The following is a 19,551-nucleotide window of genomic DNA, read 5'->3' as shown; positions in this document are numbered from 1 at the left end:
ACTCCCAAACCTGTCTGGTATAAATAAGGAAACTCCAAGTTCTATTTATTTTTAATTTTGAAACATAAAAACATTTGCGTTCTTCCTGCCATGTCCTATAACTTTTGGTTTTGTTTATTAGCATGTTATTATATGCCCTTAAATTTAATTTCCCTAGTGTTGTATACTGCTGAGGCAGTGACTCTCAAAGGTGGTGTCACTGAGTATTTTACAAAATGCTGGTGTCTGGGGTCCGCCTCTAGTGTTTCTATTTAAATGGTATGAGAAACAGCCTGGACACTGGGGTTTTTAAAATCCTGTGTAATTCTAATATGCAGCAAACTTTGGTTATCACTGATATAGGGGAAAGGGGAAGTGATAGTGACGCTGGTGACCCATATTGGTAGGGTTTGCCCTTTAATTGCTAAATTAGGGGTGTGTTTTGTTTACATTTAGCTACAAATCTTGTTCAATTCCTCTTTGGACCAATGGCATAGATGTGACTGAAAGGGTTAGAAATTGATGGGAGTTTCTGGATCTGAAAGAGAAAAAGATACACTGTAGTAGTGCAAGGTGGAGGGAATACTGTTCTAGGAGCTGAGAGCTCTGTGTTCTAGCCAGAGCTCTGCTGCTAGGTTGTGGAACTGGTTTACTCACTTGTAAACTGAAGAATAAAGATGTCCTCCTGCTTACCTCTTGGCATTCCTGTGAAGGTCAAAGGTAACACGTCATTAACGTGTGTTCTCACTCTTTTTTATTAATACTTTTAGTGAATGAACTTGGGTTTATGGTTCTTCAGTACCAAGATCTAGCTCACTGAATGAGCCAGATAAGCTATAGATTGTACATCACGTGGGCGAATGACTTTTTATTTTGATAAATTTTCCTTAGTTACCTTATAAATCAGGGTTTGGTTTTGTTTTCCTGGTCTGATAAGAATTAAATTCTCTCCTTGGGCAAATGGTGACTTTTAATCAGAGTAGCGTGTTGTGTGTGTGTGTGTGTGTGTGTGTGTGTGTGTGTCTGCGTGCACGCACGCACTATGAAATGTCTTATTACATAATATTCAAAGGCGAAGAAGTCGCAGAATTAACAGTGAAATCCCAGCAGCAGATTTCTTGAAATTAGCTGTTTGAAAAGCTGTGTTTTCTCGTTAGTCATTGCTTTCCAGTTCCTATTTGTTTTTCTCGTTATATTGGATACTGTGCATTAATATCGATGACTTTACTTCAGAGCTTTTTATACACTATTGAATTACAAGTGCTTTTTATGGTTCCGTTTTTTCCTAATTCTGGCCTAGCCACGCTAGACATCTAAGGTAGAATTAGGTTCTACAATGTAGTCTGCTAGTGTTTCTTTCTTTCTTTCTTTCTTTCTTTTTTCCAGTAAAAATGCTTTATAATATTGAATCTTGCAGTTTGGTATGAGTGACACATCTTGCCAGGTCAGTCGCCACTTTTGTGGCTGTGTGGGCCAATATAAGTGAGAAGTGGCAGAAGCTGAAGCATGTACAAGCTCTGACCCAGGTCACTCAGCAGTGGCTGGCAGAATTCGGGGTGTTGTCCTGTTGCCAGGCTTGTTGCTTAATATGTTGGACAGCAGAGCCATCCAGATGATATTGGAATGATCATTATGAAAGAATTTCCTAGCGTTTGTATAGCATCATTGTAAAACACGTTTCCAATAAGGAAAACTCCTCTTTTCACTATGTATTCTTATTTTAGGGTATAAAAGAAAAACATTGAAATCTAAACTCTGAATTTCTTGTAAGGAAAATGTCTCTTCCCCCTTTCAGAATCCTTTTATCTCCTTGGTGTGTATTGTCGAGGGAAAATGAACATTTTAGATTCAGTAGTCATTTATGTCTACTTGGAAAGCAGAATCTAATTATGAAAATGCAAGTCTGTGAAATGCCCCTGTTATGTCAAGAATCACTTCTGGCATTCCCCATAATTACTATTTTTGCCATTCTCTAACTCAGGTTATCTTTACTTACAAGGTTGTTATCAACTGAAATATCTGATAGGTAGCAATCAAAAAGCTGGTTATGAGTAGGCCCATTGAGAATGGGGACAAGAATGAGTATTTTATTTTTCTGTGGGTAACACAGGTGGCATAATTGTTGTTATGTCCTTTAAGTAAGGAAATTCAATAAAATCCCTCAGAAGACTATAATAAGCCCAAACTCTGAATTTAAAAAGGTCATTTTTGAGATGAGATATTTGAAAACGTACTATATTATGTCTCACCACTGATCGATAATGAAGGAATCCTAAAATAGTATAAACTGTCTACCCCTCCACCCACCCCACCCCGCATATACAACACTTAGCATTAACTGGGCAAAGAAAATGATTTGACCTAATGCAACATATCTCAGAAACTGGCAGTCAAAGGAAAAATGGAAGCCAGGACCTTTGATCAGAACTGAGAGACTTAACAGGGCCTGAATTCTGTTCCTCTTTAGAATTTTACTGACAAGTTGACAACTTCCTGAAAAATTTCACTAATATTCCCATAACTGGAGAGAAGCAAACTGAGTGGACATCCTCAGCTTTTTGGTGGTGGTGGTGTTTTTTTCTTGTGACTGAGGCACAGTATAAAGGATTCTGGGAGAGAAACTGGTGAGATGGAGGAAGGTGAACAAATGCTCCCTCTCCAGAGAAATGAAGACTTCAGAGCAACACTGTAAATTGGAAACAAAAAGACCCATAGCTTTTTGCAGTGAAATAGTCTTCCCCGAAATCTAATCCGATAGATCCCACTAAGAAAAAAGCATAAACTTCACTGAGACCATGAAATTGTGTACTAATTTACTCCTGCAAGTAGAGCGCACCTTAGTAAGAACATACATTCCATAAAGCAGAAGCTCAAAGGTAAGATGCTAAACCAAGGATATGGCATGAAAAAGGATATTTTAAGTCTGGGAAAACAAATTTAGAATGAAAAAAAGCATGATAATTATAGAACAAAAATACTCATTAGAAATAGCAGGAAACAGAATAGATACCAGTGAAAATTTTTACCAACAAAGAGGAAAGGCTGGAGACAATCAGAGGGACTGAAAAAGGAAAATGGATTAAAGCAATTGGAGAGAAGTCAGTAATAAGACAAAGACAGTGTACCAAAAGGGTTATTATGTCCCTGAAGTTGATATTCCAAAACATTGAAACAGAAGATCATTTTGTAAAAATAAAGAAAGATTATTTCACTGACAAGGAAAAAAAAAAAGAAATCTGCATATTGAAAGAATTCTCATCTTTTAGGAAAATTTGCTGCAAGTGCTCAGCACAGAGTCATATCCTAACTGGGCTATTGAATTTCAAATGTTAAATAATTCTTCAGGGGTTCAGGCAAGTAAAGCGAAGATCTGCAGTGGGAGAGAGTGGGGGTGGGGAGAGAATGTGTGAAACTCAAGAAGGCTTATCAAACTTACCCAGCACTCCATGCCAGAAGATAATGGAATAAAAGCTCAGAAGCTGTAAAAGAAGTGCAACCTAATGTTCCACTCCAGCGAGATGTTATTAAAATATAGAGAAAATATGTAGGCAAGTTAGACATCCTCAACCACGGCCCAGACTGCTTGACAGGGAAGCCCACACAATGGGGAGGGAAAAAAAGAACTTCAAACAAAAGCAAAAAGTGAAATGCAGTCAGAAGAGGAGGAGAAAGCATAGTTAGGTTAATGGGGCAAAAATTGAATCCTTTTAAACAAATGTGAGACTGTGGTTGTAGGACAAGAAGCAAATTTTATGAAGTAGGGCAATGTGAAAATATTCCTAAAGCTCTCATCAATGTGAGGCATTGGGGAGAGGTGAGATGTGGGGATGTGTGAAAGCACTAATATTGGCTCCTTTCTGAGCAGGGACAGACTCCCTGCTGTTTAAAATAGAAACACATGGTTTAAAAAAAGAGACTCCAAACACTGATTTCTTTTAAATAGTTTCTTCATTTAATCTTAGACATATCTTTTTGGAAATAGTACCTCATATAGAAAGGAAGCATTTAGTATGTTTATTGTCTTTTCAAATGCAGTTTTTCGTTATTAAATTCATTTGAATTTATTTTTTTAATAAAAATAACTTTGGTGATATCTCATTTTATAAAAGTTTATTTTATCCATCTATCTCCCAGAATAATTCATATATAAATAGAACAAAATCAGGAAGAAATTGTGCATGGTGGTGGTAGGGGGACTTCTGTTTTCATTGTCATGATTTTTGCCTTGTATGAATTTTTATAAAATGCCCATATTTTCTATAAAGTGTTTCTTACACACCCACACATGAAGCTACTATGCCAAAATACTAACAGTGATTAACTGTAAGTATTAGATATAGAAGCTTGGTTAGTCTCCCACTGCACATAACAGAAAATCCTATTCGAAGTAACAGTGACAAGATAATTTATCATTTAGAAAAATAGCGTGGTAATCAGTCATATCAATGGCAGTCAGATTGTTGATAGTTCTACCGGTACTGCTGGTCTTAGAGTTGGTATCATCATAAGTCTCTTTCCTCCAGTAGTCTAAAGTTGACTGCAGCAGTTCCAGACATTGTCTACATACACAATAAATTCCAGAGACATAGATGAGACAACTTTGCTTCCTTAGATGTTTTCTCAAAGAAGAAGTTTTTCTGAGAAGTTCTCTAGCAAGTTTTCTTTAATAACTCACTGACCAAAAGAACATCACCTGCCCATGTATTAGTGAGTTGTTGAAAAGAAGAATGAGACCGCTATGATAGCTCCTTCAGACCATGACTGAGCCAGGGAAGGTGGAGCCTGCAACTAATAGTCTGACTTCCAGAAGAAAGAAAGGGTAAGCAGAATGGATGATGTTAGCTGGACTCCACAGCATTTGCTGCTACAGTGTTGGTTGGTGGTTGGAATTTTCTTCTTTGTAATTTTCTTTAGTTTGTAATTTCTCAAAATACAAATAAGTGAAGGAAGTGGACTGTGTAATTTCTCTTTCAGTTGAATTGTGTTACTTCATTTTCATGAAGATATACATCCATTTCAACACTGATCTTTGTTTTTTTTTTTTTTTTTTTTACTATTATAGAATAGAAATCCTTTCTTGCTACTCTCTGTTGTTAGGAGGCCCTAATACTAAAGAGACTGAAGTAATTGTGGAGGAAGACTGGATCCCTTTAGGCTGCAAGTCTTTTTTTTTTTTTTAAGGAAGGAGGAAAATCAACATTATGGACTGGTGTATTAAAGCTTTCATTGGAAATTTGAGTAAAATACTCATTTATTGTTGGCTTTGAGAGATACAGAAAGTATTGCAAGAAATTGTTAAAGAATGTGTAAACTTTTTCAGTACATTAAGTGAGGATTTTCTTTAAAATATTCAGAAAGCAATTTCTTTGCCAGTATGTTGCTATAGTCATTACATTTTCAGAGTAATGAACAATTTTAACAATCTGGGATGGAAACTTCGTTTTAACATTTTTTTTCCTGAATTAGAATACTTTGAAAACAATTTAATTGCAATAAAAGTCCATGGAATGACTTTTAAAACAAGCCTTCTTTAGATGAAATTCGAAGATATTTTAGCATGTGTTTCAAAACAGTGTGTCAGTACCGTGGTCTATCCAGTTCTTAAAAGGAAGTTGCAGTACTAGTGGTTATTAGCTTGGGATGTGAAATGCCCTTATATTGGGCAGTTCTCCCTTTTCTGATCTTGGGAGATTGACAATTGGGATATGAAAGGACAAGAAAATACCTTGTTCCCACTAATCCCATTTTTTTCCACTAAGTCAGTTATACAAAACAAATGTAATTTAAACAAGTTTTTTTTTTTTTTTTTAACAATACTAAACAATGTGTACTTTTAAGTGTTATCGGAGAACTTTATGTTCAGTGCTTCATGAATACAAAACTAAGTCAGTCTTAGGTTTTATAAAAATATCAGTTCCATTCATTATATCCATGTTAAATTTTCCATAGTAAAAATAAGTGATGGGCCTTTTATATATGATGTTTTAAAAATACCCAATAGTTAAATCCAATGAAAACTACATTTAAGAAAGAAGGAAATTTACCAAACCACAAACTATAATTAGTCATTTACTTATGATTAAACTCTTTGCATGTTGATAAGTCTGGAAATACCCTAGAACTTCACTTTCTTGTGTCTTCCCCTCATGTCTTCCCCTTCTTCTTCTACCACTTGTATTTGAAATGTTCAGTTTGTAATTTATATTCAGTATTGACACAGTTGTAGCCATGTGAATGTTATTTTCAGTTATTCAATGTAAGTTTTGGTGGGTGGCTAAGGCATGGCATTTCCAATGCATGATACTGTCATGTATTTTTTTTTTCAAAATTTGAAATTAAAAACAAACAACAACAGAAAAAAAAAACAGGAAAATTTCTCTGCATTTCCATTAAATTACATTGTGGCCTGGGAGTTCTTGCTATTGTAGAAACATGTTTACCCAGAAAGTATTCATAGAACCCCACATAGAGTGAGCTAGAAAAGCTCTTCATGAATTGGACTCAATTTAAGTTGTATTTGTGATGTCGGTTTTTAAATCTGCTTATGGATAGAATTCAAGGTATGTATTTTGAGTCTGTGATTTTACATCAGGAGCTACTCATTTTTTATTAGTAATAAATATTACCACTCTCAGCATCTTTATTGTTTCTTTCTGCCGCATTCTACTTGAATATAGTTGGTAAATCTCAGATTAGAAGGTCAGTGATTGGACCTATATATGCTCATCTTTTTTTTAAAAAAATTACTGTCATTCTTATTATTGATATAATGAGCTAATGTTTCAGAGCTTTTTCTATACCAGGCATTATTTTACCATTTAATCTTCTCCACAGCTTGAGAAGGGATACAGTACTTGCAGCGTATTTTACCAATGAGAACATTGTTTCAGGGAAATTTACTGATGGTCATCATGGCTTGGAGCTGACAGAGTCAGCTATAAACTCGTTCTTGTTTACCATGTCCCTGCCACTCTTTCTCAAAGAGGAAAGTATTTAGCATGGTAAAATGGTTTTCATATCTGTTTGGTGCTAAAGATGTGGAATCGGCTATACTTATAAACACACATCTAGATACTCCTCTTGGTCGTGAGAAGTTTACAGTACACATATGCAAGTTTGTTGAAATACTTTCTTGAAGAGCCTTACTTCACAACCCCAGAGCTTGATAATTAAATTGGAGTAAGTTAACAAGATCTAGGGCTGAGACCAACTTAAGGCAACCTTCAGTATTCCTTGAGATTGATGACACATGGAGTAATGAGCAGACACCATGGACAGAACCAGTTATCCCAGTGCACTTGGCTTATGATTTCCAGTTCTCATAGTAACAGTAACATCTCACAAACCTTAAATGTTAAGGGTTATACCACTTCAAAAGAACACGATTATTAATGTATTTTAGCTGATGAAAGTTTTTTTTTTTTTTTCAAATGTTCACACCGTGGGGCTCAATTTCTTTCAGCCGAAGTATTTGAATTGTACCCATCCTGGTCTTCACCTAGAAATAGGGGCAGGGAGAGATTAATAAAGTTTGCATCTACACTCAAGTTCTGATTTCAACATCAAGTGTCAGATGTTTGAGCCAAGGGATGATCTAACTAACAGAATTAGATTCTGCTTGTTTTGAATATATATTGGTTCAATTTGGGTCCAGTTCAGGCATTTTGAGTGAAAATTGTATTTTTTTTATCCTGACTTAAATTTTATTTAACTGGATGAATATTTTATGTTTTATAGGTAGCTTATTCATAAAATTCACCAATTAGCTGCTAATGGAGTTATTCAAGACTCAACTCTTGGGTTTCCATCCACTGATTTTTATAATTCTATTCACTCTGAGAATCTCAAGCCATCTTTAGGAATCCCTACATTGTAAAAGCATTATTGATTTTCATGTTATTAACCAACATAATTTATTGCCTTCGTGGGAGAAAGAAGCTTTCAGAAGATCATTAAATGCATTAAAATCTGCAGATGCCCACATGTCTGTGGCTCTCTTTAGCAGGCTGACTCCTTTGGGTCAGTTATTCTTAGCTTCCGTATTTCTATCTTATGGCATCGCAGGTCTAAGATTAGCTTGTTAGGCGTTATCATGCCATCTGAGTTACCTCCTAATATAACTCTACACTGGAATGATTATTTATAGAAAGAGCATTCTGTCATTTTTGGGTTATTTCTAGTAGTTTAAATAAAGAAGAATAACATTCAAGTGAAACCACAGATTCCTTCCTGCTGCCAAAACAACATGATAACTGTCTGCTTAAGGGGCAATAATGTTTAAATGTGTGTTTAGGGTGATTGCAGAATTCTTTTTATCTCTCCCACTCTGACAGAAAGGGGAGGCCTTTGGATAGTGATGTATAATGCTTATGGAAAGGCAAACAGGCAGCCTTGATGCTTTCTGTCACAGAGCACGGAAGACTCTGGTTGATGATGACAGCATGAGACACACAGGGTTTATTTTTAGAAACAGACATTGCTAAGCTCTCTGGTGTTAATACGGCTCATGCGCAGGGCTCCTCGCTGTTGACCCTTACAGTGAAAATGGCGTTTTATACATATACACAAACTTTTTTTTTTTTACTTGCAAGAATGACTCTGCTATTAAGAAAACTGTTACAATCTTTTAAAGCTAATAAGTCTAAATTCTATTAAATTTTGCCAGTAGATATTGGAGATAGATTATTTTTAAAATCCCATGAAGATTGGGTTTAGAAATGGTTTCTGAAGACAACTGAATATTATAAGTACAGTGGATATACAGATTACTTATAAGGTATGGAAAAATAGGTGAATATACATCATAAATGATTTTTAATAATTTGTTACCATGCCTTTAAAATATATCTTCTGTGCTTTTGGCTTTATTGCAGCAGTATAAAAATATAGCTATAAAAGATTATAATAGGGTGTGATATATTAATATAAGTTGCTGGTTTTAAACAGATGAGATAGAATTCTTCAGTTCAGTTCAGTTCAGTCGCTTAGTCGTGTCCGACTCTTTGCGACCCCATGAATCACAGCACACCAGGCCTCCCTGTCCATCACCAACTCCCGGAGTTTTCTCAAACTCATGCCCATCGAGTTGGCGATGCCATCCAGCCATCTCATCCTCTGTCGTCCCCTTCTCCTCCTTCCCCCAATCCCTCCCAGCATCAGGGTCTTTTCCAATGAGTCAACTCTTTGCATGAGGTGGCCAAAGTATTGGAGTTTCAGCTTCAGCATCAGTCCTTCCAATGAACACCCAGGACTGATCTCTTTAGGATGGACTGGTTGGATCTCCTTGCAGTCCAAGGGACTCTCAAGAGTCTTCTGCAACACCACAGTTCAAAAACATCAGTTTTTTGGTGCTCAGCTTTCCTCACAGTCCCAAGTCTCACATCCATACATGACTACTGGAAAAACCATAGCCTTGACTAGACGGACCTTTGTTGGCAAAGTAATGCCTCTGCTTTTTAATATGCTATCTAGGTTGGTCATAACTTTCCTTCCAAGGAGTAAGTGTCTTTTAATTTCATGGCTGCAGTCACCATCTGCAGTGATTTTGGAGCTCAAAAAAATAAAGTCTGACACTGTTTCCACTGTCTCCCCATCTATTTTCCATGAGATGATGGGACCAGATGCCATGATCTTAGTTTTCTGAATGTTAAGCTTTAAGCCAACTTTTTCACTCTCCTCTTTCACTTTCATCAAGAGGCTTTTCAGTTCCTCTTCAGTCTCTGCCTTAAGGGTGGTGTCATCTGTATATCTGAGGTTATTGATATTTCTCCCGGCAATCTTGATTCCAGCTTGTGCTTCTTCCAGCCCAGCATTTCTCATGAGGTACTCTGCATGTAAGTTAAATAAGCAGGATGACAATATGCAGCCTTGACGTACTCCTTTTAAAGTTCTTAGTATATTAAAAATGGAGATAACAGGCCTCTGCTAGTTGTTTTGGTATAACTAACTCTTGATGAGCCAAAACAAATTTCATGTATAATAAAACATGCAATTTCACATTTGAGAACTGTTCACTTAGCTTATTTAAACTATGTACTTAATTCAGAACTTAGCAATCAATATTTTGCTTTAAAATTAGAATCGTGATTTTAATCTGTTAAATTTATATTTCCTCACTATTAACTCATTGTTAGATGATGAAAACGTGGAGGTGGTATGTTAATACATTTCCTATTGCACCTTAATCAAAATGCTTTGGAATGGATAACTTAGAGCTCAGTCAGACTATTCATAATTTTGTTATTATTTACTGAAAAAACATATTATCTTTTTAAAAGATAAATATTTTTGTGCTTGTACTCAATATAAGGAATCCACTGACCATAAGAATTTGCAGAATGATGGACAAAAACAGGAAACACAGCAATTCAGCTGTATTCTCAAAGAAGCCAAGATGTAATAAATAAATTCAGAGGGTGTAAGTAGAAGCAATTATAGGAACCGGTTACATCCTAACCAGTCTTAATTAGCAGGTTGAAGGTTTGGGGAGGGTGATGTAATTGCTTGAAGCTTTGAAAGCTGCGGTGAAATAGTCATTCATATGCTCATCTTTTCACTCAAAAATATTTGAAAGTCATCCACAAAGCCAGGTATTGTTCTAGGGATAGAGGCTATAACTCTGAAACAGGACAAGGAAACACATGTAGACTTGATTGTTCAAGTGAATGATGGGTGGATGATAAGGCTACTTTAGATAGTAATAAGAACTAAGGGAAAGCAAAATGGAAAAATGGGATGGAAAGTGACTGGTACCAGGGGCCATATTAACTATGGTAATCAAATAAAGCCTTTTGAGGATGCTAAAATATGAAGAAAATCTTCCCAATGAAAGAAGGTTTTCCATCAACATTGCATTTGGGCTAAGTCAAATAGAATAAAAACAGTTAGAAAAGAGCAGAAAATGTTACAGAGCTATTTTGCTTTCCATTTACCTCTGCCTTGTATGAGGAATGAGGGAACTTTTATCAGCATGTGGATGAGAAAGCCCAGGAAAGACTGTTGACTATGACTGTCTCTGTTTTCCAAAGAGAGACTGTGGAATCAGCTGAACTCTTCCTAGGATTAATACTGTTGTCTAGAAATTAAGGATCTTGTAGAGCTCCTTATCTTTGCTCTTTCCTGAAGATTTATCTTTGTCCCTATTCAAGCTCTTGGCTCAACTGTGCTGAAACATCTTACTCCAGCAGTGGGAACCTAGGGAAGTGAATGCTTTCTCTTTCCTGGGGGCCAAAAAGAAGGGTAGCAGTATGTGCTCATAGGCTGAAGAAGAGAAGTCTGAGAAGGTTTTCTCATGAACATAATATTGCACACTTTTTAAAAAGGGTGTAAAATATGGTATACACCAAAGTGTTTATTGAGCATCTACAATGTACTGGGTATTTAATTTAGGGAAATCATGGGTCAAACCTTATTAGGTGGTGGCTGTAGAACTGAACTTCCAAACAAAATGTTTAGGATACATAATCTTCCTCATGTCGGCCACTGAATAGATTTGTGACAAGTGGTTGCACCAGTTGAGCAAGGAAGTACTTCATGGAGGTAATAGATCTATTTTTAAAAAAGAAGAAACAGCAGTGTCTAGGAGCTGTTTTCTCCTCATGTTCTGCTCTCTCATGAATAGGGAACAGTGATGGATACACACAGTAGAATGCACAAACATTTTTGAGGGACTGACACATTATCTCACATGCTTGATGCCTCATGGGGTTTTCCCTCAACATTCCAGTTGGTCTAAGTCAAATGGAATGAAAGCACAATTAGATAGAGCAGGAAGTGTTCTGAGGCTATTTTAAACTCCGCTGACATGCCTTGTGGAAGGGATGGGGAAGCCTTTATTAGCCAGTAGGTTGGGAGCCAGGGGAAGACTGTCAGCTACAGTTTTTCCCCTAGCCTCAAGAAGACTGGGACTCAGCCAGACTTCTGGCCAAGATGCTTTGTTGGAGTCACAGTGTAGCTTGAGAGAAATAGTTAACAGTTACCTTCTTTTTTGCCCCCCAAGGATTGTCTTATTCAGTCAGTATTTATTGAGTACTTGATAGCTGTATTTTTAAGCTAGATTTATTTGTTATTATTTATATATTTAATCAGCTCTTTCCTTTGTCTGAAATATGCTTCTGCTTTATTCCAACAAGTAATCACTAGAGAAATTCTAATTCTTACAAAATCCAGTCAAATGTCTCTGTATCTCTTTAAGTTTTCCCCAGTCTCCTGAAGTACCTCCTCAGTCATGATATTAACCTCTCTTCCATCCCCTCTTTCCTCTCCATCCTCAGTAATCCTTTATTATACTCCCTTATAACATTCCCATTGTCTGTCTTATACTGTGGTTATTTATGTACATATGTCCCCATCCCCCCAATTATTTATATGCTCCAAGAGGAAAAGGATCATGTTTTATTTCTATTTTTATTCCCTACAGTGCCTAGCACATAATTGATTCCTGAGACTATTTTTAAATGAATGAATGAGTGATTAAAGAGTACAGTGGTATTGTACATGTTTGTTTTTAGATTTTTTAAAAAATCTTTCCTTCTTTTATGTAGAAAATAAATCTACAGTTAATTTGTTAAATGTTAATTTGAAAATGAACAAATTTCAAACTTGTTAATTTGAAAAATGCAGACTTGAGGATGTTAGAACCTATGACTCAAAAATTTAGACTATTCGTTATAGAATGTAAGTCAAGAATGATGTCCAGTGCTTTGGTAATATGTATATGAACCTTTAAATGTTTCAATTGTCTTTAACAAAGCAAATTTTGTTAACTCCAAATACAAATACTTGGAGTTGGTCTTTCAATGAGTAATCAATATAAATTTTGTAAGATACAGGTCTGCATTCAAAAATGTTGTGTGAAATAGCTAATGTAAGACTGCCTGAATATAAATGCACACTTTTAATCTAAGGATAAGAATAAATGTGGTTGTACAATGATTACAGGTGTACTTTTATGTTATTCAAATACCACTTCACATTTAATTCTGTTTTTCTCTTTGTGATACTTCTTATGTAGACAGTTTTCTTAGATAAAGGACAAAAATGAATGGATTTTTTTTGTTAACAGTAATATTGATTGAAACAGTTCTATAGCTTGGCGCCACTTAGAACTCATCTTCATTTCTTTAGGCATTATTTAATTGGCTGTATTCTTTCAGAAGGTGGCAATGAAAGAAGATTTTTCTTTTGGTAGACATTTTATTGATCAGATTTTGAATACCAAAGGTACAGTAGTTTAAAAGATTATCTGAAGTAAAATGTCAGAAGAGGGAATTCGCAGAGTGAGATATTAAGGAAAAACAGATGGAAGAATGAATCAATCTTTGTACAGAGCTATTCAAGGAAAAGAATGAAATAAATATATATATATATATATATATATATATCTAAGTGGGAGAGAAATGATGAAGAGAATAGATTTAACATATGTAGGGAAAAGACACATAGTTTTTTCTGGTAGTCTTTTTGCTCTGGTTTAGACTTAAACTCAGCACAAGCTAGGATAAATTAAAGGCATTAAGACTTGGAAAATTAATTGAGTTAGTTGAAAATATAAGTATGAGCCAAAAAGGAATTGGATAATAAAACAAAATTTTAACATAGCTGTTGAACTCAGCTTAGTAGATCACAGGGAATAAATGAATATCTATGTTCTTTCAGTTATTTTGCAAATGCGGCCTATTATGTTTTCTCATCTTTATGAATCCAAGTTAAGTGTCCAAGTTCTGTAATAATCATATTGAGATAGAACAAATCAAGGTTGGTTGACCTTCGATTTAGAAGATTCCCATTATTAACCATTGTCAAAAAATAAGGATTAGCTCAAGCAAATTTCCAAAGGAATATAATTTTAAAGCTATAAACACAATTAATTGAAAACACTCATTGGTTTTCTGAAGATGAACAAAATTTTAAAAAATTATCTTGGTATGAACTTAACCCAACTTTTATGTTTAAAGAAGGAAAATAAACAGTCTCAGTCAACCGATGATTAAGCATAATAAAAACAATGCCCCTAGTTTAAAATCACTTCCTTCATATTTTAATCAAGAGTCAACTCTTGCTATTCATTATCCTGATAATTAAATGGAAATTACCCTACATCATTAGCCTGGAAACATTAATGATTCTTTTTAAAAATTATTTTAGCAAGATAGTCTAAAATCTGAATATGAATATAATTCTAGAAAACCTTGTATGAGTTCATTTTTAGATGACTATGAAATATATATAGGGCTTCCCTGGTGGCTCAGAGGGTAAAGAGTCTGCCTGTAATGCAGGAGACCTGGGTTTGATTCCTGGGACAGGCAGATCCCTTGCAGAAGGAAATGGTAACCCACACCAGTATTCTTGCCTGGAGAATTCCATGGGCAGAGGAGCCTGGCCTGCTACAGTCCAATGGGATGGCAGAGTCGGTCGCGACCAAGCCACTAACACTATCACTTTCATAAAATATATTAAATTGCTTTGTAGACAAGGGAGAGGACATCTTTCTGTTTCATTATTTACTCTGATCATGCTCCTTGGGTACTGAACCAAATGTGGTAGAGATGATCTTTATGCTTCATGAATCATATATGTGAGAACCATTTTCCCCACATGCCTGCCATCACTGAATATTGTCAGATTTTAGATATTTATCCCAAACTGAGAGATGAAAAATGGCGCAACATTACTTTTTTGTGTGAATTTCACTTATATCTGGTGGAACTGAATGGTTTTCATATGTTTTAGTCATTTGAATTTTCTTTTATGGAGAAATAATTTCACCAGAATGTTTAACGGAAAAAAATCTATCAGTGAATGTCACCTATTAACAGACTAAAGGAAAAACTAATATGATCATTTCACTAGATGCAAAAAAAAAAAATCAATAAAATTCAGTACCTTTTTGAGATAGAAACTCTTAAACTAAGAACAGAAGGGAAAAACAAGTATTATAAACCAAAACCCTACCTGAGACTTTGTATTTAATGGTAAAATTAAAACACATTCTCTTTAATTTTAGGAACTTTGTCTTTGGAGGTCCTAGTTGATGTGCTGAAACATAAGCATTCAACAAGAGATACAGATTTTTAAAGGAAAAGAAACTAATTGAACTAATAAACAGCTCAGTTTAGATTGCTCAGTACAAGGTCAATACAACATAGAAAATTGAAAAAATTGCTTTATACCAGAAATAACCGAGCACAAATGTAATAAAATGATAGCATTTATAAATACCAGCTGAAACTTTTATGGAGAAATTGATAAAATTATTGAGGGCATACAAGAAAACCAGAAAAAAAAATGAATCATTCTGTGCCATGAATAGGAAGACTACTTTTAAAAATTACTTATTCCAAAATTCATGATAAATCTATTTTTAAAACAGCTAACTTTCTTTTAAAAATAGACCATCTCTAATTCAAAAAGTCAAATGTACTTAATGGTATTAGATAGTAAGTACACTGCATGTTATTTTATAGTTAGTAACAGCCGCAGTTTCATAGTCTTCATTTCCAGCAGCCATTCAGTTCCCTGCTTCGGATAGCCTGATATAAATTTCTTCTGTTTTTTTAATGTTAGTATACAAATTCAGATAAAATCCCAATAGGATCTATCAGAAAATTTGACATACTAAGTTCTACAATTAGAATACTGCACTATTTTTTATCCTGCTGTATGGAAGAGTTTGCATCACAGATCAGTGTCACAGGACAAACAATTAAATGGCTTGGGAACAATTAATATATTTAACTAAAAATTATTGTCAAATAATATTATATTCGGTTATCTATTTTTATAATATCGTTTTTATCCTGTCTTGTTGAACAGGTTACTACTTAAACTTCTGTAAAGCCAATGTATTCTATAATGTGTATTGCTGTTGTTCAGTTGCTAAGTCCCAATCCATTCTTTGCAACCCCATAGACTTAGAGCATGCCAGGCTCCCCTGTGTTTCACTGTCTCCAGGAGTTTGCTCTGGTTCGTGTCCATAAGTTGGTGATGCTATCTAACCATCTCATCCTCTGCTGCCCCCTTCTTCTTTTGCTTCAGTCTTTCCCAGCATCAGGGGTCTTGCATCTTATGGAGAGAGGAAAAGTAATTTTGGGCTTCCCAGGTGGCTTGGTGGATAGAGTCTACCTGCAGTGCAGGAGACTTGGGAGACGCAGATTTGATCCCTGGGTCTGAAAGATCCCTTGAAGCATGGCACTCTAGTGTTCTTGTCTGAAGGGTCCCATGGACAGAGGAGCCTGGGCTACAGTCAGCAGGGTCGCAGAGAGTCGGACATGACTGAAGCGACTGAGCACGCACATGCAAGAAGTGATTTTATGAAGATATGAGAAGAATTTTAGCTAATTTCAGCAAGTTAGATGAGAGTAGTACTCAATGTTTATATAGCTCACCAATTTTCAAAAGATAATTAAGATTAAATAAAAAATTCAGATTTAAGAGTACCATTGAGTGAAATAGAAGGATGATAATGCAGTCGAGGAAGAAAGATAACAACTCTGTTCTGAGGTCTCATCAATAGTAGCTGCTGAGTAGTGACTAAGAAGATCAATGAGGAAATTATTTTTTCCTAATTTTATTGAGAAATAATTGATATACATCACTGTATAAGTTTAAGACATATAGCAGGACGGTTTGATTTTACGTATACTGTGACATGGCTACCACAGTAGTTTTAGCTAATATTCATTTTCTCATATAGATACCAAAAAAGAAAAGAAAAAAGAACAAAAGAAACTATTTTTTTTTCTCACTGTGATGAAGACTCTTAGGGTTTACTCTCTTCAGAACATTCTTGTGTATAAAATAGCAGTGGTAGCCGAAGTTATCTTGTTGAACATTACACTCCTAATACTTACTTATAACTGAAATTTGTACCTTTTGACTACCTTCCTGCATTTCCCTCCTCCCCTGCCAGAACACTCCCTACCTCCTCACACCCCCACTCCCCCGTGCCACCACTATCTCTGGTACTCTCAGGTCTGATCTCTTTTTCCATGAGTTTTTACAAATTCCACATAAAAGTAATGCCATCAAGGTCTTGCAAATTGTAGAGTTGTCTTGTTTTTTTTAATAGCTGGATAATATTTTATTGTGTATGTGTACACAGCTTTTTTGTCTGTTCATTGTCTGTGGACACTTATGTTGTTTTTATGTCTTGTCCATTGTAGATAATGCTGTTCTGAATATGAGGGTGCTGATATATTTTTGAGTTAGTGTTTTCATTACCTTTGAGTATATTCCCAGAAGTGGAATTGTTGGACATGTGGTTGTTTTCTTTATAATTTTTTGAAGCTGTTCTGCACTGTATTCTGTAATTTGTAACACAACAGCAGCACAAGAGAGCTTTCTTTTCTCCGCATCCTCACTGGCATTTATTATTGCCTGCCTTTTGACAATAACCATCCAGGTGTGAGGTGATATCCCATAGTGGTTTTAATTTGCAGTTCCTAATGACTAGTGGTGTTGGATACCTTTTGTGTTTTCATATTTTTTTTTTGGAGAACTGTCTGTTCATGTTCTTTGCCCATTTTTTTTTATTATTTGTATTATATGCTGTTGAGTTGTTTTTATGTTTTCAGTACTAACCCCGTATCAGATGCATAGTTTGCAAACATTTTTTCTCCTTTTTTAGGTGTCTTTTCTCTTTTATGATGGTTTCTTTCATTGTGCAGAAGCTTTTTAGTTTATGTAGTCTGACTAGTTTATTTTTTATTTTATTGCCTGTGCTTAAGGTATCATATCTAAAGACTTATTACCAAAATCCATATCAAGGAACTTTGTTCCTATGTTTTCCTCCAGGAGTTTCATGGATTCAGGTCCTACATTTACATCTTTAATTCATTTCAAGTTAATGTTTGTCAGTGAAATAAGATGCAGGTACATTTTCATTCTTTTCATATGACTATTCAATTATACCAGCACCATTTATTGGAGAGACTTTTCATCATCAAGTATATTCTTTGCCTTTGTGTCAAATATTAGTTGACTGTGTATACTTGGGTTTATTTCTGGCCTCTGGATTCTGTTCCATTGGCTTATTTGTCTTTTTTTTTTTTTTTTAGTGCTGGTACCATACTGTTAGTAGTCTTAGATTACAGCTTGAAATCAGGAAGTGTGATACCTCCTGTTGTTCTTTCTCAAGATTTCCTTGGCTATTTAGGGCTTTTCATGATTCCATATAAACTTTAAGACTTTTTTCTACTTCTGTAAAAATAATGCCATTGGTATCTTTATAAAGATTTCATTGAATCTGTAGATGGCTTTCAGTAGTATTGACATTTTAAAAATACTAATTTCAAACCATAAACATGAGATGCCTTTCGATTTATTTGTGTCTTTTACAGTTTCTTTCATCAGTGTCTTGTAGTTTCAACACAAACATCTTTTACCTCCTTAGTTAAATGTATTCCTAAGTATTTTATTGTTTTTGATGCTATTGTAAATTGGATCAATTTCTTTATATTCTTTAACAAAAATTTTTTGTTAGTGTTTAGAAATGATAGTGATTTTGGTATATAGAAATGATAGTGATTCTGGTATATTAATTTTATATCCAGGAACTTTACTGAATTCAATGATCTAACAGTTTTTTAGTTGAGTTTAAGTTGATATAAAATCATTTGATCTGCAAATAGAGACAGTTTTATTTCTTTCTTTCCAATTCTTATACCTTTTATTTCTTTTTTTTCCTCATTGTTTTAGTAGGACTTCCAGTACTGTGTTGAATGCAAGTTGTAAGTGGGCACCCTTTCCTTGTTCCTGATATTGAGGAAAAACGTTCAATCTTTCATCATTTGAGTATGATGTTACCTGTGGGTTTGTAATATGTGACCTTTATTATGTTGGGTATGTTCCTTCTATGCCTGATTTAAGTGTTTTTATGATCCAAATGGATGTTGAATTTTATTGAGTGATTTCTTCCATTTATCGAGATGATTACAATTCTTTCTTTATTCAGTCAGTGTGATATATCAACATTGCATATGTTGACCTATCTTTGCATTCCAGAGGCAGAACCCATTTAATCAGGGTGAATTATCCTTTTAATGTGCTGCTGAATTCAGTTTTCTAGTATTTTATTGAGAATATTTGCATCTGTATTCATAAGATTTACCTGTAGTTTTAATTTTTGGTAGTATATTTTTCTGGTTTTGGTGTCAAGATAGTGCTGGACTCTAAAAATGAATTTGGGAATATTGCCTTCTGATCCTCTGTCTGAATGATCTTTCCATTGTTTGGGGCCAGGTGTTAAAGTCCCCAGCTATTATTGTCTTGCTGTTTATTTCTCCTTTTATGTGTGTTTTCATTCTATATTTTTAGATGCTCAGATGTTGGGCACATGAATATTTATGGTTGATTTATCTTTTTGATGTATTGATTCCTGAATATTCATTGGAAGAACTGATGCTGAAGCTGAAACTCCAATACTTTAGCTACCTGACGCAAAGAACTGACTCATGTGAAAAGACCCTGATGCTGGGAAAGATTGAAGCGGGAGGAGAAGGGGACGACAGAGGATGAGATGGCTGGATGGCATCACTGACTCAATGGACATGACTTTGAGTAGTCTCCGGGAGT

At 35.1% G+C, this 19,551-nt stretch overlaps 1 protein-coding gene across 18 annotated transcripts in view; it reads left to right on the top strand.

Moving 5' to 3' along the window:
• The window catches only part of HDAC9 (histone deacetylase 9), a 972,671-nt gene that overhangs the window by 433,484 nt on the left and 519,636 nt on the right, over positions 1-19,551 (top strand). Inside the window, exon 1 of one of the 18 annotated variants that reach the window (XM_070470405.1) lies at positions 603-699. The exons of the other annotated variants lie outside the window; for them this stretch is intronic. Within the exon in view, the coding sequence (XP_070326506.1) occupies positions 657-699 (43 nt within the window). The 5' untranslated portion in view covers positions 603-656. Of the gene's footprint in view, positions 1-602; positions 700-19,551 lie in introns of those variants that run through there. 18 annotated transcript variants of the gene reach the window in all.

Source organism: Odocoileus virginianus, chromosome 1 (genome assembly GCF_023699985.2).
Source record: "Odocoileus virginianus isolate 20LAN1187 ecotype Illinois chromosome 1, Ovbor_1.2, whole genome shotgun sequence".
NCBI lineage: Eukaryota > Metazoa > Chordata > Mammalia > Artiodactyla > Cervidae > Odocoileus > Odocoileus virginianus.
This window is presented reverse-complemented; position numbering and strand designations above follow the sequence as displayed.